The following is a 24461-nucleotide window of genomic DNA, read 5'->3' on the forward strand; positions in this document are numbered from 1 at the left end:
TGTGCAATTGTTACACTTTCATTAACAATGCATCAATTATAACAATTAAACGATGTTTTTGACATCTTTAATTAGTATTTATTTTTCGTAAAGTTTTCTTTTCAAAATCAAACAATGTCTTTGACTATAGAAATCGTAACCGTCGAGTTTCGAGATAGATAACAAAAACCAAACTCTCACAGGCAATGTCGTGTGAGTAAACGTGAAGTTGTGAGTCTATTCGTGATTCATGTTTAATGTTTTGATAGCAAATCATTCGTGATGTCGCAAAACAGTTTAGTGCAAACAACGAAAACATGGGAATTAACGCCGTACGAACTGCAGCGCACCCCGCAGGTAAAACGATATCGAACGTACATTTCCGTTTTGAAAAAAAATTCAACGAAAAGCAATATTTTCATCCATTTTGAACTTGCGGTGTACGGTAACTGTTTGTTTGTATTCCTATAATACTCAATTATTCTAAACTAAATAGCGTCGATTTTTTTTTGCAGGAAGTCATAACGGACAACACGGTAATAGCCGTATCACCACGGAGTTTGCACAGCGAACTGATGTGTCCAATATGTTTGGACATGCTTCGTAACACAATGACCACGAAAGAGTGCTTACACAGATTTTGCTCTGAATGCATCACCACTGCATTAAGAAGCGGGTAATTTTTTTTGTTAATCACTGTAAAAACACATGTCAAAACGGATATTACCTTTATGTAATATAAGTTCCAGGGTGCAGTGTGCTCTTTTCTTAAATAATATGGTCCCTTGTTTTAGAAATAAAGAATGTCCTACATGCCGCAAGAAGTTGGTCTCTAGAAGATCATTGAGGCCTGACCCTAACTTTGATGCCCTGATTGCGAAAATTTACCCATCTCGCGATGAATATGAGGCACACCAAGAAAAAGTGTTGCAGAACATCACCAAACACCACAACCAAGCTGCTCTAACGGCCAGTGTGGAGGAGGGTCTGAGATCTCAGGCCATAAGCAGGTATTATATAAGCATATGAGAAATGTATGTATAAATGTGTATTCAGACAACTTTATAAATCCTGGGTCACTTTCTGAGAAATATTTTGCTCCACAGGCAACAGAAAATGAAAAAGTCTGAAATGGCTACTCCCAAGCCTGTAAAGACTGAAACAAAGATAGAATTGAATGACGAAGGCAAAGAAAATATAGGTAGGTCAAGTTTATTTCCCTGACTATTGGCACATAACAGAATATACGCTTGGGTCTGACTGGACTGTTTTTAAATCAAAGAAAGCGAACTGTCTTCTCCCGTTGCCAAAAAGGTGAAAGAAGAAGATTGTGTCGATGAGGCAGTTCCAAGCACATCAGCACCGTCAGAAGGTAAAAGTTTCTTTTTTGCTTCAAGAGGTACTTAGTAAATCAACGTATCAAAATACATAAAAGTTATTTGAACATTTAGAATTTTTTGTAGTTGTCATATAAAGTTTTACTTTTCAAGCCTTACCATATATATAGTAGTACTGCCAAAGTACAAAACAAATGAAGAAGCACAGAATAATCAGTAAGCGTCAGACAGTACCCAGTACAAAACTTCAGCTTTATAGCTCTTGCTATTTTAAACAATGTAGGGTGATAATTGGCATCCTGATATTAACTAAAAATTATGGTCTCACCACCTGTTGACTAATTGTGATGCAGATACTGTAAATGGAAACAAAGAAAACTCTATGTCTATTGAGTTGGAACTTCATGCACATCCAGAAGAGGTGAACTTCAGTGGGGAACAACACGTCAGGTATGTAAACTTGCTCACAATGTGTACTGCATTGCTATTACAGACTGTTGTTGTTATAACATGTGATTTTTTTTTATATGCACTTTCAGTGGAACGTGTACATTAATATTTAATTGCACTAAACGTATTTAATTACAAATTGTTTGGATGTGCTAGAATACGATTTAAAAAACCTTTTTTTTGTTTGGGGGGGTGGGGGGCTGGTTCTGATCCAAATTTATTGTGACACATTAATAGCGATAGCACTGCACTGGGCATAAGTGCACTAGTGTAATGAATGAAAATCAATTCTTAAAATTGCCAAACCTAAAAATAAATATTTAAACCCATGCATTGGGAATGTATATTGTGCATGTTAAGCCCAAAGAAATATAAAATTTAAGGTTATGCATTTACTCCAAATGATATATTTATGCACTTCGAACTGTTTTAACCGAATATCTTCTAGGTTGGTAAGGACATCTGTCCATGCTACAGTTAAACACTTGTCTCGATATATTGCCATGAGATTGAACCTCGAAACCAAAGAAAATCCACCAGCCACCGAAAACTTGCTCGATCCAAATCTTCCCGAATTCTCTATTTTTAATAAGACACCTGAAGGCTCCTTCACAGTAAGTTGTGTGTGGTTGGCACTTTTTTGCTTTAAAGCCATTAAATTTCAGTCTTTAATATCTGGAAGCTCTGTTTTGGCCAGTCGTAGTCACCCAACTTTGTTGCTGTTTAAAAATTACTCAATATGCTTGTTGTTTGGACCTAAATGCATAGTGTCAATTTACCACAACCGGTAGTTGAATTGCTTTTTGTCATACATGGATGTCAAATTATTATATATTTATAGCTGGTTTTATACCTTGGTTCTTCATGGCACATCAAATCAACAAGGCCGCTCACCAAAGGCATGTCTAACTATGTTATACCCAAAACTTAATTTTTCAGTTACTCGATGCTGAAGGCACCCTGACGTCATTGCAGGAACAACAAAGCAACCCGGAATCCACATTACAGCTTTACTACCGTAGACAAGAAACACAAGTGTAGAAACGACGTTCATGGAATCCAATTCCTAAATAAGAGTTCCACCACGACCGCTAGATGTCGCACCGGAGCGCTTAGTTGCAGAAGGCTTCAAATGACTACATTTCTGATACTTATTTGACGTTTCTTTCTGCTACATGTAAAAGCACAGCAGATTATCGTGGAATGCTTTCGTGTGGCGATTACCTTTTATTTCTTTCCAAATACAGATGGAACAATTGGGTATTTTGTTTGGCAGAACGCAGCGAAGAAGGATTTGAAACAAAATAATTCACTAAGAAAAGTACGAAAAAAACTGCGTCACTATAGCAACCAACGCCATGTATTATTCCTGTTGACGCACGAAGAAATTTTTCGATAACACACCCAGATACTTGCATGCGACGTTTGGCACACAAAATCACGTTTCGTCACCGATGACAATCCCAGTATACACGTGCTTTCACAAGCGGTAGAGTTCGGTGTTGATTTCCTGACGTAGCACACCGCTTAATACGATCTCGGCATTGTGAACAGGTATCCCTTCTTTCTTAAGAGACAGGTAGACAGAATCGTCATCCGGACACGATATCACAAAGATTCTGCTCTGCGGGCTCTGCAATTACGTGTCGGTATTATTAAGTTGGAGTCACAGCCGAGACTGGATCGAGTACACAAAAACCTCCTCTGTTAATTTCTCCAATACGCCGTGCCAGCCTTGGGTCTATTAAACACTAATAACTTAAATGATATCGCTGAGAACTTCTGCGAACTATTTAAAAAACATGAAATAAGCATTTAAAAACACTTGAATATTAAAAGGCTTCTGTTAAAATATTTACAAACCTTACATACAAAACTCTAGTTAATTATTAAGACTCACCGCTCGAGAATGGACATGTTTGATAACAGCACAAGAAGGCATCTTACTGAGAACTTTGCCACCCCCGCACTCGATGATCTGACGTAACGTTTGGCGCTCTGGCACCACCTTGTGAGTGATGGCGAACAGACAATCCTGTGCAACAGGTGGTGGAAAGTGCGTTAAGTTTATATACTTGGAACGAAGAGCAAGTATTGTGCCGTGTTAACTTCACTATCGAAAACATTCTATCCAAGTCAATAAAGATGTTTTAGCAATTGAAATTAAACAAGCACTGGGTACGCTAGGGTAGTGACTTAAAAAAGTCGAATCCAGCGCTTACAAACGTCAAATTGAAACATATATATGTCGTTTAACAGCATTAAAAAGCTGCGTATAGGATTAGCATAACAACGTACTTTGAACAATGGTGATTTTCGAGCTCTTCTAATGGTTTCCTGCAAGGAGAAGTTAAATTTCGTCTCGGCCGCCTTGTCAACAAGGTGGAAATTCTGTTCGTCTGAAAAATCGAACAAAAAAAATTAAATCATAGAGGAAATTTCTAAATTGTTTGTCATAAAATGCAACTGCATAAATTACTAAATATATTTGGCCCCCCTAACCCCCCATTGGCGTCCGCAGAAAAAATCAGGTGGTTGGAAAAAAATTGTTCATGCTTTTTTGTGTTTTCAACCGTCCTCATAAAGTTTGTGTTTTATTCTGTTTTCCAAGAGGGAATGTCCCCCTACTGCGGACGCCAAATATTTTTCAAACTATAACATGTCGAGCAGTTGCTCCATTTACATAAATAAATGCCATTGTTTGTCGATTGACCGGGTTTATAATTCACCAAGCTCACTAGGGGACGATAAAGAAAAAGTTTTGGAAACACTGCTCTGTCAACTACGAGTTGCTTTGCGGTTTAGACACGATATGACACAAATCGTTCCCAGTCAAAGGACAAAAGCATCAATGCGCATAACTTTTTGAAATAAAGCAATGAAAAAATTTACCGAGCAGCTCTTTGGCTTTGAAACTCTCCTCGATCCAGCCAGGCGTGACGACGTGCGCACACGAGGAGATGCAGGATAGAAATTTTACAGTGCGCGAAACGTGATTGGCCACTAGGTGGGTGCAAAGAGTCAGCGTGCTTTCGACGCGACCACCCAGATTGGTGATTTTCTGTCAAAAAATTATGGTCAACAACCTACTAGTGTTAGGTAGCTGTGGTATGTTGGCAAATACGGTCAATTGAATAGCAAAGATGTAGCTTCCAAATTCCAGTATTTTTAAAGCCATACTAAACACTATAACCAAGGGCGAACCGTTGGAAAAATGTTTCCCAAATGCAGCAAAAAAAGTAACACAAGCGTTGAGCGCACGTATGAAAAATATAAGTTGTTTTATTAAAAGTTAAACAATCCTACTGGACTTAGGGTTATTCATTTTGGTTGGCCAGAGAAATTAAGAAGTTACACTGTATTAAATTTATTAGTAGGACTCAAAAATGGGAATTTGGGAAGTTGAAACGAACTTTATCGATCGCTTCGAGAAAAATGTAAGCATGCAGAGGTCGGCAGCCTTCCCATAGTCTGCTTTCAAATTGCAAAAATTATGTAGTCGGCGCTATTATATTACAGTACAAAATAAGGCGATAATCTGCATAAAATGCAAATGACTCGCAAGGTTTAATAACGTCATAAACAGCATAGAGAACTCAATCAGTTAGTTCCAGCACTGATGGGCACAGTAGTGTTCGAAACGTTTACTTCTATTGATATTAGCTTTGGATTTTCTAATACGTGAGAACGATATTGTTGGCGAAAAAATGACTCCACCTACTGATACTGCACAGTTTGGCATTGGGGCGCTGCTATGAAAAAGTTTCAGACCGCTTGTCCATATGAACTGATAGTTGTGACACTTGATAAACCACATTTACTTACGGCGCCTAATTCCTGTACAGTGATGGGAGCGAAGCCAGTGAAACAGACCCTGGGTAGTGCGTGGAAGGTTTCGCTCGGTCTCGGGCATTTTGCTGGAGATGGACTTGGAGGCATCGACTCAAGCTTTCGTTTCACTTGCGATTTGGACAGAGATTCGGGCGAAACATGGATCTTCATTTTCCACGCCTCTGTTGCAAGAAATCGCGTGTTACGATGCGTTGTTGGTATGCAGTTGCATAATAAATCAGTTATGGACAAACTCTGGCTCGTTGGGTCTTTAAAAAGGGGCCCGCGAAGGCAGTTCATACTGGAGTTGAATAAATTTTACTGCACGTGTTTTTGCTTTTCGGTTGCAGTTTTTTAACGTTAACTGCTGTAAATAGATTGTAAAGTAATCACTCTTTACCCATTGCAGCGTTTCCCCCAATTTTATTGACACAAATTCACGTGTATATTGTTTTAGAATTTTTTCAATTTCGTTGAAAAAAAATCAATAAACGTTTATATTTAATTTGCGCAAATTCCGCGCATTTTTTCTTTTAAGGAACAATCGCCCACCCACAAAAATCTCACATACTTTACCTTCCAGAAACGAGAATCTATACGGCCCCCAGAAGGGTGACCAAATACCTAAATATTAACATCGACGAACCTAAGAATTGCTGTGACTTGGAGAAGTCCAAAATCAGACCGAAGGCGGTCTCAGCATCATCATCAAATTTCTGGTATTTGGTCTGCAGCATGTCCACAGACTCACAACTGTGCAGAGAGTCCCGCATCCAACGCAGTGTTACGCAAGGTATTCTCCACTCCTTGGCCTTGTCCATTTTCGCACTCTTAGTTCTATGGATGTATGTTTTAAATATTACAGAAGCTATTTCTGTTATTAAGCATAGGGTCAGTTATGTGAGTTTTGTGAGCTGCAGACAAATTGCCACTGTTTCGGTCTATAAGGTCTCATCAGTGCAGTTTGGTTTGACTGTGGACGATTCTGCCACCCAAACGTCTATTTCTACGGATTATTCATTTTAAAATTTGGTGTTCAGTGAAACGACTGGATAGAAATTTAAAAAAAATATGTTTGAAATCAAGCTGGAAAATTACCTTTTGCAGACGAGAGCTGTGTTGGAGCGACTAAAATATCCCGTGAATTTGGCCCCACACACAAAAGCCATCATCTTCAATCGTTCGCGTTCCTTGGCGTGGAAACCACTGTAGCTGATCGTCTGCATCACAAACACAACAATTAAACCTGTTTACTCGCTAATATGGGTTTATTTTCGTCGCTTTGGTCTTGCGATGACTATGATTCCACTATGCTCCCCGATATAGCAAAGCAAAGGCGTTTCAATGGTATACTATCACGTTATTGCGCATAGTGAATTACAACGTAACCACTCAAGAAATATGTGTAGTATAGCAGCATGGTCACTGATGAAACAACCAGGCCCCTCATTTGCATTGTAGTTTTATGATATAAGCATAGACAAGCTCTTCAACCTTATGAGGCAAATGGGAAACTATTAGGGCCAAAGTGACACTAAACACATGGCATAAATCCCTGGCCGAACCAATGCTTACGTGTTTGACAGCCGGTTTGTCGTTTAGGGGAAACACCGTGGGAAGGTGGATTGCGAGCCAGGGAACTTTGAGAATGCGAAGTTGCATGACGTCATTTAGCCAGTACACCGTCACGCATCGCTTCCGATCGGCGATAGCTTGCCTGTTGAAGTTTGGGGATTGGAATTTAGAAACAAACCATCATTTTACACATAATAATTCTATGTTAAATTTCATAAAGCAATCTGTGGACAGCTCAGATGGATTTTTTAATGAGAAAAATATATTTCGCCTAAAAAGGCATCATCATCAGTTTCGGTTAACATAAGGCAGAGCAGTTTGTTGCTGTCGCTGCCATGCATAACGTTGAATTAAGTCAAAGGTTATTCTGACAGCTAAAAAACAACTCCTGTTTTTGGCAAAATTTTGTCCGACACTGCGATATACTACACTAACCAATCCATGAAGCGCAAAAAAATGTTTTAAATTCTATTAAGTTACATATTGATGCCACACAATTTTTTTACGCTCGTCCACCTGAATATTGGAGTCGTTGCTGTAGCGCAGATCACGTGGGTGCATATTGGGAGATACGAGTCCTCCACCACCCCACCAAATTTCTGGATCATCTGCAAGAAACAATTTACAAAATATTTTTAGAAGTATGAAAAATGCGGGTCAAACCATCGGAAAAGGCTTCAGTTATGAATTGATGGGATTTTTCAATCTGTCCGTGAACCACAAAATGTTTTTTTTAACTTCTGTTTTAAAACAGTGTTTCCAAAAGTTTTTTTGACCGCGGAACCCTGCAATTTATTTAGGTTGCCTGTGAAACCCCCAAAATGCCATAAACATCAAGTAAACCCAAACGTATTTCTGCGTGGCGTTTCGCTTGGACGAAAAACTAAGTTTCCACAAATGAAAAAACAAACGTTGCCACGCAACCACGAAAAATACCCAAAAAAGCATAATATTGCCTCGGGGCCAAGAAATGGACGAACCCAACGAAACGAAACCTAATCTCAAAAAATGTTTCAATGTATAAGGAGTCCTTGCAATTATTATATCACAAAATAAACCATATTTGACTCACTTTCTTCCACAACTCAATCACGCTGACGTCACTGAGTACCTCCTCGTATTCGCATATGTAGAAAATACAACCGAGCAGGAACAGATCGGGCGGCACTGTAGAATCAACGAAAAGTCAGTATGTTTAACATGCGACGTTCACCATTCGAAGCGATCGCCTAATCCAGGGGTTCTCAAACCTTTTTAGCCTCGCGGCACACTCGGATCCTTTTAATTCGTTTGCGGCACACCTTTTAAGTCCGTTCAAGATATAAAAGGAAACAACAGGTAGATCCTGGTAAGGTGAACCGATTGCTTTAATTTACACAGTTTGAGAAACCCTGGCATAGTGCGCAGTATCAGTGCACTAAAAGCATGCGTTCTTCGGCAAAGAACACTTTAACAACAAAAAATCGATATTTGTTTCTTAAAATCTATAGCGCCGTCCACTCATAGTAGGTACTTTTCAATATTAATGAAAAAAACGCCACTGGTCTGATAGACCACATTGTGATGCAACAAAACCAACCTTTTTCGGTAGCTTCCCTAACCGCGAACTGACCGTCAATCTCCTTCACGTCACACAGTAGTGGGTCAACAAACTTTCCTCTCGTTTCAGAAACCAAAGCCTCCTGTTTCCCTCTCTCTGGCGCCACCGCGGGGATACTGTGCGTCTGTGGCTGCAGTTGCTGATTTGGCAGATGCTGATTGGCTGGAACCGCGGCGGGGCGGGGATGCCCCATTGCGTGCATTGGGTGTGCGTGTTGGGCCATCGCCGCCTGAGGGTGCCCTGGGGGAAATTGGTGCTGTCCCTGGCCCATGTACTGGCCCCTAGGTGACGGCATCATCAGTTGTGACGTCATCACGCCTGATGGGTAAAACAGTTGAATTCTATTTTTTTGTTAGATTTACTAAAGCCACTGTACTTTTGATAACATGGCAAAAATTTGTCATCGGGCGTGATTACATCACAGCTGATAATTTAAAAAAAAAGTTATAATCACCTTCATTCACAATTTACCTTGTAAACGATATTATAGCCACAATCGCCAGCCTATCATTAAGAAGCAGAAGCGCAAACAGTGCCTAACAAACCTTGCGGGTGGAAATGGGGCTGCTGGGGCATTCCCGGTGGGTGCTCCCCCATTTGGGGTTGATTCATGGGGTTGGTTGGGGTGGTCGGAACTTGGGGTTTCTGTGCAAACAAATAATGTAAGTTGGTTTGTAGCAAAATTTGATTAATTTTTTCAAGCTAAGTTTGCCACACAGGCTAGTGCAGTGCCACAGTCAACAGCTGCACTGACAAGACCTTACCGGTCGAAACAGTGTGTACACCTGTCTGCAAATATATGGGGTTTATCAACTAGCCTTTAATTTAAAGATGCATGAGGCCCTGTGGGAGTAAAAATGCTACGTAAAAATAAACACTAACCTTAGCTTTAGTTGTTCTGGCGCGGGGCTTTGGTTTCGTCTCCTCATCACCTGTCTCTGTTTTCTTGCGAGATTTCGTCCGTTTCTTGGGGACAGAACCACCGCTTTGTTGTGTGGATGGAACTGAACGAAACATTGACACATGGTGAATCTTCGTTGCGTGGTACACAAAACGTACGTTTAATAAAATATATTCGGTGTGTTTAACCGCAACGGCACTTGGAAATTTCGTACAACTTGCAAGCACTAGAGCCAATAATGTTTTTAGTGACACCCTTGGTTTTGTTTGGCCACAATGTTTCAACCTTGGTTTGTTTCCGGCGAGTTACACATAATTTGGTCCAAGAACATCGTTTATTACACAAAAATCTTTAAACAGTGGATAGAGATACGGTTTAATACAAAAAAAAATGAACAAAGAAACGAACACTCACCTTTCGGTGCCCCTTGCAAACTGGGGTGGATCAACGCAGGCTGGTCTCCCTGATGCTGCAAATTCATCAAACCCTGTTGTAAAGCAAGAGGGGAAATCCCCGCAATTCCTGCAGCCTCGAGTGATGAAGTTTTGGGGAACTGGTTGGCATTCATCGCACCTGGTGAACGCTCTCTGAACATGAACTGCTGCTGGGGCGAGGCCTGCATCTGGCCAGGCATGCGACTCATCATGAACTGATGACCTTGGGGCTGCATCATTTGACCTTGAACAGGAAGAGGATGAAAAGAAAGTTTTCAGTGTACGCAAAACATAGTTTTATGGTTGAAATTCGATTTTTTTTAAACAAGCCTGTAGTAATAGAGTGGATTTATTTAGACTGTGATTAGAGAAATAACTTATTTTATGATTTGCCTTGTGAAAAGTTTGGTGGTGTTTGCTGCTGCTGCCCAGGGAACATAGACTGATGCTGATCCCCGGGAAAGTTGGGGTCTCCACTTGTTCTGGGCCATTTCTGGCCCATTGGGTCACCCATGCCCCCATGAGGTGCCGCCTGGGACCCGGGGGACGTCTGGAGCATATTCATTCTAATTTGTTGCTGCTGCATTTGCATGTGCATCATTTGCTGATGTTGCAAGCTAGAAAAGTCGCCACTGGTGGGGAATCTTCCTGGCTGCATCATTCCTGGTGGCCGCAGGCCCATCCTGGGCTTTTCACCCATCTTCTGCATCATCTGGGGGCTCACCATACCCCCAGATTGGTCCATTGCCCCAGGGACTTTCCCCTTCAATATCATCTGCTGGGGGTTGAACTGAGTTTGTCCCGGTTTTGGTTGGAAGTTTTGGCCCATGGGGTGGACTTGTCGTATGGTGGAATGTGGAGACACGCGATTCGATTGATTTCCCATCTTCTTTTTCTTGCTGCCTGGTGTCTGTGAAAAGGGGAATGTTAAAAAGGAATTCTGCATGTCGTACGCATCCTTGGTAGTCAGTTTTTTCTCGCTACACCCAAAAATGAGTGCCATTAGTGCAAAACAATGAGAAAGGAAAGTCACTGAAGGTCAAAAGGTAATTAAACACATAAACCCAAAGTAAATGTGTGCAAACAACACATCAGTTTTGCAATTAAGCTTTAATATGACCACATTATTCAGTAAAAGTAGTTTACTGAAGCAAGCAAAATGATTTCTTTCCACAACAAAAACCACTTTCAAGCACTTACTAGTAAACATACCACTTCAGAAAATCTAATTATTTGACTATTGACAATGAATAACATTAAACAAACCTGATTTCCACTGTTTCTTCTCGGAGAACCGCTTGTACTTCGTGGTTGAGGTGACATGAATGGTTGATTTGGTGACATCGACTGCTGTTGCATCATCATCTGTGGGGGTTGCCCACTGCCTGACATCATCATCTGGTTTGGTGACATCATCTGAAATCCTTGCTGGGCCGGTGAAGTTTGAAAAGATTGTGATGTCATTGTTGATGGCATCATCATGGAAGGATTCGGGTTTAGTGGTGAACGCATTGGATGGGAGCCAGCGAAGAATCTGAAAAAATGAAACAAAAATTTACATTTGCTCACAACTTTACAGTTTAACTCTTTTTAGTAAAAGCATTATTTAAGGCAATTGAGTGGTTTCTTTCGAGTATTTACACATTTTTAAATACCTGGGATTGGTCGTTGGGGTCCCTTGGCGATACATCTGTGTGGGAATTCCATATCTCATCTACATTTGAAAGTTAATTTTAGAAGACCAGTAATAAAACGTAAACGCCCAGCAGACTGTAGATATAGCGTGATATAGATGGTGATTCTACATATGATTGGACACGCAACTCCCTATATTACATTTAAATGACATTCTAGAAAGGGCAACTTTCATTAGCGAGTTTAGGCAGATATTTTTCATGTTTCCAGTGAAATTTGAACTCATGGCCCTTGGTGGGTGCAGTGGTCATATTACATTGGTGAGCAAGCACACAACTTGTCTTATAAATAAGGTAATGCAGTTGTATATACTTAAAACTACCTGCTGCATCATAGATGGGTTATTAGGTGAAAATTGTGGCTCTGCTGTCTGGCGAGAAGGTGTTGTGCTCTAGGGATTAAAATTATATAAACAAATGGGTTATTGCCACACTAGTATCATAAGAATAAAGCACGTACCTGTCCAGGTCGAATTGGGGCTGATGAGCCTGGAGATTTGGCAACACTGAAATGCAAAGGAATTCGGAAATGTTTGCATAAAAATTATGAAATTCCAATGCTCAAATCAATAGGGTCCAATCTTCCAATTGATCAAAGTAAAAGTTACGGATCTCATTTAAAACCTAAATTTAGTTACGAAATGCTTGAAAACAATCAGTTTTTGTTGCTTGTTCAGTCTTTATCAAACAATTTTGCCTAGTTCACTTCAGCAAGATTTATGCTCTAACTATTTTTTATGTGGTTTTGCATAGGAGTTACTGATACCTTGGTACAACTGGCAATGGTTTTCCAGCTTCGGTGACGCTCACTTCTGGTTCCTGCTGAAAGAACGATGAGCATAATGTCATGCCTAGTTGTTAATGCAAAAAGATAGGACTTACCTTTAGGGCTTTGACAGGCATTTTATCAGCAGCTGGTACTGGTGGTGGTTTCGGAACAACTTCTGCTAAAACATATGTTTAAAATATGAACTGCAATTAGTGCATATCTTTTTGGCCTATAAGGTCTCATCAGTGCAGCTGGTCTAGCATGATGAGACCTTATGGGTCAAAACAAAGTACACAGTCTAAGGCTTTCTGGTCATGTTTTTTTTGCTTCTATGTGAACTGTTTAGATGCAGACAAAAAAAAATTCCAATGCTACCAGGCTGAAAGGACAGAGCTAATTAATTTGAACGATGTTGTGTTTATCATTGCAGAAGTGTCCCCAGTCTCTATTGTAGAAACTCATATGCTCAGTTTAATTTTCATTCCACTGATCACAAAAACAACAGCATCCATAATGTTAGGTTAATAATTGCGTCACTCATAATCAGCATTGTAGCTTTGGCACTTCAGTGTCTTAACAAAAACTGTGTGAACTGCAAAACCTATATAGTCCTAGACTCCTAGTTTAATGTATAGTGACTACCTGAAACAGTCATACTCTTTACAGCTAGAGGAACATCAGCAGGAAGCTCTTTCTTCACCACTAAATGCAACAATGTATTACACTGTATTAGGGTGAAGATTTACAATATTACAGTCTTTGAAGTATTTTATGAAGTAAAGATTAAACTATAATACAAAGTTTTCTAGGATACTTATTCTTTTAACTTGAACATTTACAACTCAAAAAGAACAAGAATTATCACCTGGTTTAGGAATAACATTAAGATTTGGATGGTATTTTGATGCATCTAGTCTTTGTTTTTGTTTCACACAATCCGTCACCCAATCAGGAGCAACACATTGTATGTCATGTTTAACTGCCTCGTCATACTTTGCCTAAAAATGTTTGTTTGTTTATGCCATGGGCTGGACACTGTGCCATAACAGTTTTCTCTTCTAAAGACAACACATGCAACTGCCAAATATTCTTGTTGTGAATAGAAAAAAGTTAAAGTGTGATTGAATTTTAAATCAGAAGTTTATGTAAGGTCTTAGCCACATGTTAAAGGGGTGCAGGATGTGTCCACAATAGCCACAATTATACCATAAAAGAACATGTGCATGTATTGATGGGAAAGAGATGTTTTACCTAAACAGCACATATGAAAACACAGTTTCCTACCCCAGAAGTGGTTGGAACCACCAAATGAGTGACATCTTTGTTCAGTTTTGCTTTGCACTTTCCTCCATGGAAAGTAACAAGTCCCCACAGCGCCTCTTTGTCTGTTTTATTCATGCCAGAAAAACAGACGACACATGCAGAAAAGGGCTGGTTTGTAGATGACAAAAATCCATTGGTTCTTTTTATTGTTTTACAAGTTAAGGCATTGGTCTATGGAAAAATGTATGATCTAACCACAATTTATTACTATTCAATTGTTTTTGTGGTAAAAAAAATATTTTGAAGCAGTTAAATAATAAATATTTGTATTAAATGGCACACAGAGTTGTTATTAACATTGTTTAAGGATACGGAAGTAGCTGGTTGCATTTGATCGACATCTCCACCCATAGTGGCTAAAAAACAAAAGTATGCTCAGAAAAAATAAACTATTGGCTAACCTAATACGAACACATCGTTCATTGCCAACATAAATGTGACAAATTCAACCTGGCATAAACGTTTTGAATAGTTCAGATTGAAATAGTAAAATGTCTTACCGTCACAGTTGGAATTTGCCAAAGCTCTTGTGCCTTTTCTGCTTCGTAACATGTTGGATCGCTCACAATTGCATGCGTCACAAGAGATGTTAAGTAAGTCTCTGTTTTTGCTTTTGAGAGCTTTTCCTTTATCTAATGATATATAAATAAAAATATGCCCACTGTGAAAAGGACAAGAATTTCTACATAGTGTAAATTCACAATTGGCTCCGAGCAAAATTAACTTTTGTTAAAAGACATAATGAGCTTAATTTGCTTGTGTGTTTGTATGAAAATGGCTATATTGGTTTTAAAAATCCAAAATGTACCAGGAAAATTTAACCTACTTTTGGGTCCAATGCACCAACTGCATAGTACCGCACGTCTTTGAACAAATCCATATTTGCCTCTGATTCGCTCATTGTGGTGCTGACAACAAAATTGTCTCCAATAAGACTCAATAGTCCAGAAAATAAACCATTTTTTGTAAATACTATTTTTTCCGAATCGCGCCAATCTTTTCCGGCAGGGAAAATCCCCCAAAGTATTTTTCTATGATATTTAATTTGTTTTGTTGTCCTCCAGTTGGATTTTTTTTGATGGGGTACGTTTAATATTTTGTTTTAAAAACAAATTACAAAAAGAAGGAAAATTAGCTTTTCGATCAATATGATGAAAACTATTTTCCCAACAGAAAAACTTTCTCTCAGCAATTGACGCAGTAACATCGACATTTTAGTACCTTTTCGCAAAAGGAATAATTCGACAAGGATAAATTTAAAGTAAATGCATCGAAGTCAACAAACAACGACAAATACAATTCAACGAAATCTCGCCAAATTTATTTTCACCAAAAGATCCAAACCAGAAAGCTTATTAAATTCTTGTCGGGAATTTGATTTCCAGACTCGCGGAAACGGCAACAAACAACGCGTATTAAGAACTTTTAATAAAGCGCTATAATTGGCGGCGGGGCGGAAAAGATCCCGCCGACAGACATATACGCTTTCGTGTCTGTGACGGCGTTGAATGAAACCGAGTCGGCGGGCTCACCGGTAAATGATACGGATCCGTTTGTGTTTGACGTGGACCGCATTAAAACTTTTTATATTAGTTTTTACTATCATAAATTCCACAACCCACAATTAGTACGACGTCTGTTTTCAGTTGATACAAATTTCTTTCTAGCAAATGGTGACATATATGGTCGCATGTAGGCTATATAGGGGGAATGTCCAAAAGTCGTGCAAAATTACATCAGAGTTAAAACGTAGCCTAACTGTTTCGTCCACATTTCCTGGAGAGTAAAACGTGTTTATATCCAAGGATACTATTTAAGAGAAATAGACTGACATATTTTAATTTAATAATCTGTTCTTCTGGCAGATATAAAAAACGTAACTTTATTCACCGACGTTTCGCCTGTTATATAGACTGACATATGTCTATTTCTAGTTGTTTTATGGGAGCCTTGTTAACTCGATTGGGTTTAGTTTATGGTTTGTAGGGGCTCGTGCGCTAATTCAGTTTCCCTGCATCGTTTCCATTTAACTTAGCCTTATATATATCGTTGTATGTTCATCATGCAAACTGAAGAAGCAGCATAATTTAATTCTCGAGCATAATAACAGGCCTTCAAAACTCACAGATGGAAAAACACAGGGAATTTCCGACGCGATATTTGTACAAAATGTTGTCACACAAAAAACATACATTCATAGTAGAACTTTATTTGAACTTTCAAGCTGTGTCACACAGGGAAAGCACTCAAGGAACGGAAAAAATAGGATGTCCTATAGCGTCAGTAATTGCGGCCTACGTCTGCCTGGGGACTAATTACGATCAATTACCATCGAGGAAAACGTGTTGGAATAAACATATGACAAGGGGGTCAAGAAAGGCTTGACGAGGACGTGAAGTGAAAATTGAGTGGTTTGTCATGCTCGTACACAATGATGGCAACGCCCATGTAATCTTGACTTCCGTCCATGTTTGCTTGGTTCGACGGTACAGCTTTTTCCATGCTCATTTTTGTCGTGTGATAAAGCACAAGTGAATGTACACCCAGTGTAGTGTAGCGGTGGTTGTATGATGTAAGAAATAGTCACCAAGTGAATATGTGACATACATCATGCTGTAAGAAGTGTTGAACAAAAAGTTTATGAATTTACATTACCACAAAGGCGCCTTGCACTGTGGTTAAAAATGCCATAAGAAAACAAGTGCGATTTTTGCACAGAAAAAGCAATAAAATAAAATCAGCCAAAATGACAATAGAAAAAAAGTCTCGTCTCCAGTGGTTCAACACGCATTCCTAAAACCTTGATCTCATTGTGACCAGCACCGTGAACTGCATACGGGGCAAGTGATTTTGTATGACTTCGTCCTCTTTCCACGTGCTCTGTGTCTTCTCCTGGCTGCGTAGACTCTCTCCAAATAGCGTCCAAGACCTTTACGCGCGGCGGAATCTTCATCTGAGTTATATTAGTCGTTTAGACGAACAGCAAAAATCGTCTATTTTTTGTCACTGTACGTTCGGTTCGGTGGTGTAACTTTTTTATATGAATTTTCGGCTTGTTTATGATTAGTGTATAATGCATCTTAACACTTTCTGACGCATTTATGGAAAGCTGTACATAACATATCGTGCCATGAGGCACAATATATGACATTTACTTTTTTCCTTGGTGTTTATACGCTAAAATGCGCGTGTCAATACATACAATCCAGGCATGTTTAGAGATTCTGTGAGCGATTCTTATTTTGTAATCTCACTTTGTAACGTTGCAAGTCTCACCTCTTTCAGATAAGCTCCTTTTGTTTAAAAGCCCGGGATTCATGGAACTGTGGCAACGTGCCCCCATTTGGTTGCATTTCATCTTCAGAAGCAATCCGCACTTTCCCGTGGACCGAGCACCAAGATTTACCCTGTAAAGTATGACGTACTTTAACTATGGACATGCCTTTTTTAATCAAGTAGAATGCTGTGGCGTTGACTCGAAACTTACAATGTCACTTATAAAACAGACACACACAGAGAGACAGATCGTACCAACGTGGTATAAAGACAAAAATGTAATTTTTCAAAGAAATACATTACAGTTTATGTATGTTCGTAAAATGCATGCGTTCGTTGCGTACAAAACAAGGTATGTGAATATAAATGCGAAAGCTATTATGATGTTTTGGTATTTATATTCCGAATAATTTTTTTTTCGCATCTACTTAAAGTATGTCGATGCGATTTTTCAATGTTTTTCACATTTCGTACCAATTGCACAATGTAGAACTTTTTCAATTCTTATTAGTTATTACTTACCACAAGGTCATGGGGCGGCCGTCAGCTGTGTATATGTGAGTGTAAGCAAATCTTCGTCTGTGGGCAGGCGGCCTGGAAGTTTCTGACGTAGATCCGACGACCGATTCCGTGCACAAATACAAACACACAGCTATAAACCACAAGGCATTCCATCCCAAACTATGGCAACTGTGTTTTCCGGCAGTAAGCATGTTTCTGAGGCAACTGTACTTGGTTGGTCACACAACGAAAATGGTAGCGTGGATTGCGACTCGACGGACTATTTATATTGGGCCTGTCGGGGGGATATACTTTTTCGTGAGCAGTGCTGTGACCTTAGGTCAGGAAACCGTATGAGTCGCTACTCACAGAGTAATCACTGTAATTTAGAGGCAATATTGTATCCCCGGATGCGATTGCGGTTGCCTTAAACAGCAGGAACGGGTTCAACTTCCATCCTATACCTCTTCATGTAACGAATTGGCAACGTTACAGAATAAAGGGTGTTGTATGACTAGTGGTCGTATTGTTACATGCAAATCAATTGTATACGATTATTATAATAATTGCCATTTTTCGGTTATGGCAAGGCAAATGGATTTAAATTCGTAGTCTGTTTTTCGGGGTTCACGAACTCGGACAAACAAGTAATTGGAACCCTTGCAGGTTTACGACAGGTATAATGTGTGTTACCGCTTCCTGACAATTAGGGAAAAGAGAATGGCTCGAATTTCGATGCTGTCTGGTTCATCGATTTCAGCACTGTAAGTTAAAGCAGTGGATCCCAAACAGCCGACCACTAAGTGAAATTTTGATGTTCTTGGGACATAAATTATATGCATATTTTAAGCATAAAACGTCTATGAGAAGGCTCCTCCTGTTCATTTACAAACTCCCTAAAACTGTCCCACGAACCCCTTGGGGGTCCGCGAACCCCAGGTTGGGAATCACTGGTGTAAAGTGACGAGACATACATTGAGTAACAAAACATTGAAAAACGAAGGAAACGAATTACAAACAACAGTTTGTTTTGCTTTGCAATAGAGCATTCTTATCAACCAAATTTACACTTAAAATAGTTTTTTTATTTGTTTTCAGGTTTTTGTTATGGAAAACATTTATTTCAAAGCTTCCTTGTTACCCCAGAGATTAGAAACCAGGCTATCGCGCACAAAAATCGCGTCAATTTACGATCCAATGTTTCAGTTGCCTATAGCGCCTAAAGTGGCCATCAGACGTAAAAACTAAATCCGCTAGGTGACAGTGCAGAATCATATGGATTCAAAACTGGCGATTGGTGAAGGCGCCGTAAAAAAACAATTAAACCTTATCGGGATTCGTGGCCAGTATGCCCTGGGTACGAATCCCTTTGTGATCAAAAAAGTTATTTGTAAAAGGGCTTAAAAAGTACCAGGCAAGTCCGATAATTCCATAGAACACCGATGTGCTTTTTACAAATTAATGTAAGCGTTGTCATTTGTTTTCATTTAAAATGCGTGTGCTTCATCGTGTCAGTTCTTACACTTTTGCGTGTTTAATTTCAACAATACATTTAATTTTTGATTAAAGGTAATTTTCAGTATTACATTTATTGATTACGCTTTAAATGTGTGTATTCAATAATACAGTTCTAAATGTAAAAAGCAATTTTGACATAGTTGTAATTAATCACTTACAAAAACACTTCAAATTTACTTTTCTATTTAGCATAGAAATCAAATGTTCCAACTGTTGCGTTTCTCAGCAAGCCACACAAGCAGATCTTCTCACCAAAAGAGGTCAACGACCCTGCAAGTGAAAACCTACCTTGCAAAACAACTTCCAAACATGACTCATAAAAAGCACCGATCAGCAGATAAATAAATTCCCGCGGAATCAAATTTCATTCAACTTTCTGTTTGTTAGCTTCTTCGAACCCAGCAACAGAGGAAAAAATCGTCCATCGTTGGTTGATGTTGTATTCAATGCAGAGGCACAATGCCTTTGCGACAGAAATTCCCTAGTGCCGTTGCGGCAGAAATTCCCCAGTTTCAGATCAAACATTCATATTTATAGACACGTATGGGCCCGGTTGCGCCCTCACTGGTAGTGAATGGCTATTAAAGGAATTAGGCTATGTCTAATGCTCATAAACATTTAATTCAAATAAGTCTGCTGAAAAAATGTTATGTTTTAAACTTCTAAAAAAATGTATTTTCAGTCATAAACTTTGTTGCAAAATCTATTTCAAAATTGTAAACAAAATTTCTGCATTATCTTCCCGTGCATAAATATGATGACCCACCTGCGAAAATTAGCTTTTATCACATTATCATGGTAATATTTTAAACGACGAAAATTTAAAACAAATTCTGTGGCACACATTTCTGTGGTTAGCACCTACAAAACGCGTGGTATTTCTCCTCGAAGCAAATTAGCGTGATTACAGGCCCAGAGACAATGGTTTCGAATAAAATGTGGTTATAACCACACATTAGACAAACGTGTGGTTTCCACCGCTGGCTACACGTGTGAAAAAAGTTCACGATCAATTTTCCGGCTATCTCTCATCACCTTGTAATTATATATTGTGGTTTTGGCATCTTGAACTAAGTACACAATGAATGTCACGTAAAAATCTATTCAACTGCATCAAAACAAGTATCAATGACGGGTGACAAAGGCCGTATTCTTAGGTGATTGTTAACGAATAAAATGTACTTTGGAGGGGTAATGTTGCAGGCATTTGCTGCTGCTTTGCAATAGAAATAAGATTGGGTTATTTGGGAACGAATTTCCTTTTAGGTTTTTCGCTAACCTTGTACATTTTCAAAACTTAGTTTAAGTACACCTTTAATTTGAGGTTAAATGTGTTCGCAATGAAAAAAATATTTTCATGAGATTTACGTACCCAACAAACATTCGATATTTCAAACAAAGGCATACAATGTACTTTCTTTTTAAGGTGCCCACAACGCATTCTTAACTGCTTTAAAGGTACCCGTGTTGTTTATTAATCTGGGCATCAACAAAACAACATTCAACAATCAGACAATAAAAATTGTTTGAAAAACAACGTTTACCAGGCAATTTGTCTTGAGTCGATGCTAATATTCTCGAAAATCCAGTGCCCCAGCCCTGGACTGGGAAGGTGTGAAGACAAAGCGACGCCAGCCCGGTTTATGAGAAATGGCACGTGTTTATCGACATGTCAGTTTCGGTGAAAAAAAGTCGCGATTATAAAAAGGCGGGAAAATCCTTCGACTGCAGTAGAATCGATTCGACACACGCAAGAATATTCAACAAAATGGGAGCTCAAAGGATCAGTACAGTTTTGGCATTGGCAGTTGTTCTATATTGCATTTTGGAATTCAGCAATCACGCTGAAGCAAGACCACGCAGGTAGGTTATTTTTGGTTATTTGCAACTAGCTTGCTTAAGTCTCTTTATAAACACGTGTCGAATAGGATATCAAGTATACAATCTATTACTTGTAGTTAATCGTAATAACTTAAATAACTTCGAATAATACAGTTATGGTTTGTGTTGGTAAGTTCGTGTAACTTTAAAAACTGCAAGCCATAACCCAGCGACACCGTAAGAGCAAAACAGTTAACAGAAATATCAAAAAATTATATGTGCAGAAAAAGCCATAATATTGGTGCGCTCCACAGTGGTTCGTCTCTGTTGTTCGGTACTCAGTATACGGTACCAAACGGATCGACGTTCACTGAAAGTTACCACAAAGTGGAAATTAGTGTGCCCGCTAGTGTAAAGCTAGCACAGTGCCACTGTGTTGCACTGATATGCAGCTTATCAAAAAATTGATTTGTAAAAAAAGGTATTGGTTGTTTCGACAAGACTTTCAACGTTTCAATTTTGTTTGCAGAAGGAAAACGTTACCGTCGTGCAGCAAGGGCTTGAGGCGAGTTTGTTCGCATATGGCTTACATTTGCCACCCGCCCATAATGAGAAAGAAACGGTCGGTCGAACTCAAAATTATCAACGGTAAGTGTTAAAACATTAGGAAACTACTTGGGTAAAACCGGATAAAGTTTCAAAAACTCAAACGTTCCGATTGAGCATGTCTGTTCTTTTACTAAATATTAGAACATAAGATACTGTATATGTCTTGCAACAAACATACATAAACGTTTTGTAAAAACTATATGATATACAAATTGCTGAGAAATTTGTGTCAAATGGGATAAATTCAAGTCATTTTATTTCACATTGCGTTTATCTAACTGACGCTTTTTTGCGATTCAGGTTTTGCGAAAAAGTCGCAGAAACCACAGCCTAGACTGCTGGCCTCAAAAAGACCTCAAAAACAATTGAGAACCTCCAGGGTCAGAAGAAAACGTTTCCGAGTGACCTGCGGGCTTTGCAGTACAATTTGTTGGTAGACTCCAACGAAACACTTTAAAAGCCAAATATACGTGGACTGATGCTGTTTAATTGAGGAATTTGTGATACATAAAAACAACTTTACTTGTATATCGCCTTCCTCGTTGTGATTTTTTTTATATTTCCTACATTCCGAATATACCTCAATTTTTTATTTGACATCTTTTGACCAAGCGCGATTCCAATTGTACGGATTTTCGCCCTTTTATTCGCGCCAAAAATAAAACATCATCAAAATATAACATATTCTATATGTACAGCATAGGTTCCCAAATGTGTTGTCCATGCTCACTGGTGCTTTAACATTCTATAAGAGCGTCGGAAGCTTACAAAATCTTGTGATGTTGAACCCCTTGACACACTGGTATTTTTAACATTCTGTAGCATTCGCTTTTCGAAGAACCCTTAATTTGCAAATTTCGACAAATCCGTCTTCGAGTCAGTGGGTCGTCATATAAGATTTTATTAGGTTTTGGATGGCGTGGGAGCAGCTGACGTCATCAAATATATATTTTTTGTCAGGAATGAGTACGTCACCACTATGCAGGGATTACATTGGTCCAGACCTACTCAAACGTTTTCGCGTGCAACGTACTTGCGTCCAACTCTATCACAACGATTTATTCCTATGTTTAGGCAACGATTTTCAAATGTAGAAACCTGACTTACGTTGCTATTTGACTCCATTTTTCCTAAAATCGTCAATTCTCTTTGTTTAAATTGTTACGCGATGCCCTTGGAAACTTAAAATGCGACGTACAGTTTGAGAACGTCGGTCTTGGCCAAAAAAGAGCACGCTTCTTTTTTTTTGCTGATGTATAAATTAGGATTATGTCAGTCACTTAGTTATTATTAATTACGCCAGGATGACGACTCTGTTGTAGAGACGTAAGCGATAATTGTATGTTTCTTAGGGGTATATAAAACGTCGATTACGCTGCACCATGAAACTGACAATCCGAATTTGAACAAACTGAACACGTTTCGATAAAAAAATTAGAAGGCAAATCAAAAATAAAGCACGTTCAAAGAAAATAACAAATAATTTTCTTTTAAAAATCACCGCAAATAATAGGAATAAGCACGGTGTTACAAAAAATTAATAAATCGAGTTGTGTTAAAAATTAGTACAACACGAGGATAATTTTGGATTTGGATAAAAAGGATATTTTTTGACAAGATTAAGCGAAAACGTACTGTCGAAATAAAATGCTAGTGCAAGATTTCATCAAAATAATTAAAAATTCTTGTTGCCTTAACGTTTTCAGGGACTGTCAAACAAACAAATTGTGTTTTTGTGCTCCCAAGCATTTTCGATTTTGTCTAAACATGACGCAACATGTCGTCAACCAAAGCATTTACGTGATAACATTTTTCCAATTATTCGATAGATAGTCAATACAAAACAAAGTACAGCACATTTATTGATTAGAAAATGCTTGTTTGTCTCACAGTCCAGGTGCAATTCACATGCGTGGGGCATTCGGTTCGACAATGCAGTATTGTTTACCCAATAAAGGCGAATAATTGTTGACAATCAAACGAAGAGGTAAACGTTTGGATGTCCAAGTACGATATAAGGGAGGTTACAAAACTCCATTCTATCAGTTGTTTCATCATTTTAGACATTATTTTTTAGTGTGCTGCAAACAGGGCCACTGTTTCGACCTAATAGGTCTCATCAGTACAAACTATGGCGTGACTTACAACGATTTTGTCAGCTAATAGCCAAAAAAAACATTATTTATTGCTTACAGTTTTTAGGTTGTACCTCACTATGCCGTTATCACGAAAAACCACAGGAGAACTTTAAACAACCGCCGGCCAATGGTGCTTGCATGTACGTCAGTTTCACCGGCGTCGAGGTATCCCATTTTGCTGACACGAGACCACCAATGTGTCAGACTTAATCCCACCAATCCATCACAATCGTCTAGCTGCTCATGTGCAGACAAGACGCCTGGGCTGAACTTGTGTACGCTGGGTCGCCTTAGTCACACCGTGGCCCCAAAACCTTGCTGAATTGGGCGTGAAGGATTATTTGGTTCGAATGACATTGGCTTTATTGAAACTGTGCGCCCAACGTTACTGTAAACATTCGGTGTTTTTGACTGTGCCAAACTCGCTTTGCACAGTTATAAATTGGTTTTGTTGGTTGGGGCACTGTCACACGTTTAAAATTACAATTAAAAAGTAACCTCATCAAACAGCATCATAAGTTCTTATTCAAATATTGTTACTGTTACAGGTTGTCACAATTGCACTTCACAAAATCCTGCAAAAAATTGTTTTTTATGGGAAAATAATAGCTGCGACCACAAAAACACGACGATGACATAATTAAAAAATGTGATCATGTTCAAATGCGTTGTGCTTGCATGAAAAGTTTTCATAAGTACATGAGA

General features: G+C 38.9%; 4 protein-coding genes across 8 annotated transcripts; 2 read left to right on the forward strand and 2 right to left on the reverse strand.

Moving 5' to 3' along the window:
* The first annotated feature begins 175 nt into the window (after positions 1–175).
* On the forward strand, positions 176–3026 carry LOC145905303 (E3 ubiquitin-protein ligase RING2-like). 2 transcript variants are annotated; one of them, XM_082992463.1, is made up of 8 exons: positions 176–336; positions 495–655; positions 774–989; positions 1086–1189; positions 1262–1351; positions 1670–1766; positions 2215–2380; positions 2706–3026. In XM_082992463.1, exons 1-8 carry the CDS (start codon positions 262–264, stop codon positions 2805–2807), a joined length of 1011 nt encoding a protein of 336 aa, XP_082848589.1. In that variant the 5' UTR covers positions 176–261; the 3' UTR covers positions 2808–3026. The 2 variants fall into 2 exon arrangements, with proteins under 2 accessions (XP_082848589.1, XP_082848588.1); XM_082992462.1 differs by having other exon boundaries at positions 1086–1180.
* A 153-nt stretch (positions 3027–3179) lies between these two features.
* LOC145905301 (uncharacterized) lies at positions 3180–14888 on the reverse strand. 4 transcript variants are annotated; one of them, XM_082992461.1, is made up of 27 exons: positions 14720–14888; positions 14394–14525; positions 14206–14249; positions 13855–14032; positions 13436–13568; positions 13213–13272; positions 12684–12745; positions 12568–12620; positions 12262–12307; positions 12125–12193; positions 11763–11821; positions 11374–11641; positions 10501–11017; positions 10088–10351; positions 9655–9776; positions 9318–9417; positions 8752–9090; positions 8245–8339; positions 7689–7780; positions 7173–7314; positions 6696–6817; positions 6244–6434; positions 5592–5779; positions 4659–4827; positions 4065–4165; positions 3667–3801; positions 3180–3399 (listed from the first exon to the last, which is right to left on the reverse strand). In XM_082992461.1, exons 1-27 carry the CDS (start codon positions 14792–14794, stop codon positions 3247–3249), a joined length of 3909 nt encoding a protein of 1302 aa, XP_082848587.1. In that variant the 5' UTR covers positions 14795–14888; the 3' UTR covers positions 3180–3246. The 4 variants fall into 4 exon arrangements, with proteins under 4 accessions (XP_082848587.1, XP_082848585.1, XP_082848586.1 ...); XM_082992459.1 differs by having other exon boundaries at positions 12568–12623; XM_082992460.1 differs by having other exon boundaries at positions 12684–12748.
* A 1377-nt stretch (positions 14889–16265) lies between these two features.
* LOC145907272 (uncharacterized) lies at positions 16266–17882 on the reverse strand. The gene is made up of 3 exons (XM_082994697.1): positions 17692–17882; positions 17170–17300; positions 16266–16840 (listed from the first exon to the last, which is right to left on the reverse strand). Exons 1-3 carry the CDS (start codon positions 17880–17882, stop codon positions 16701–16703), a joined length of 462 nt encoding a protein of 153 aa, XP_082850823.1. The 3' UTR covers positions 16266–16700.
* A 3046-nt stretch (positions 17883–20928) lies between these two features.
* LOC145906351 (uncharacterized) lies at positions 20929–22673 on the forward strand. The gene is made up of 3 exons (XM_082993772.1): positions 20929–21051; positions 21539–21657; positions 21919–22673. Exons 1-3 carry the CDS (start codon positions 20957–20959, stop codon positions 22053–22055), a joined length of 351 nt encoding a protein of 116 aa, XP_082849898.1. The 5' UTR covers positions 20929–20956; the 3' UTR covers positions 22056–22673.
* The last annotated feature ends 1788 nt before the right edge of the window (positions 22674–24461 follow it).

The sequence above is a fragment of the Ascidia mentula genome, chromosome 6 (genome assembly GCF_947561715.1).
Source record: "Ascidia mentula chromosome 6, kaAscMent1.1, whole genome shotgun sequence".
Taxonomy (NCBI): domain Eukaryota; kingdom Metazoa; phylum Chordata; class Ascidiacea; order Phlebobranchia; family Ascidiidae; genus Ascidia; species Ascidia mentula.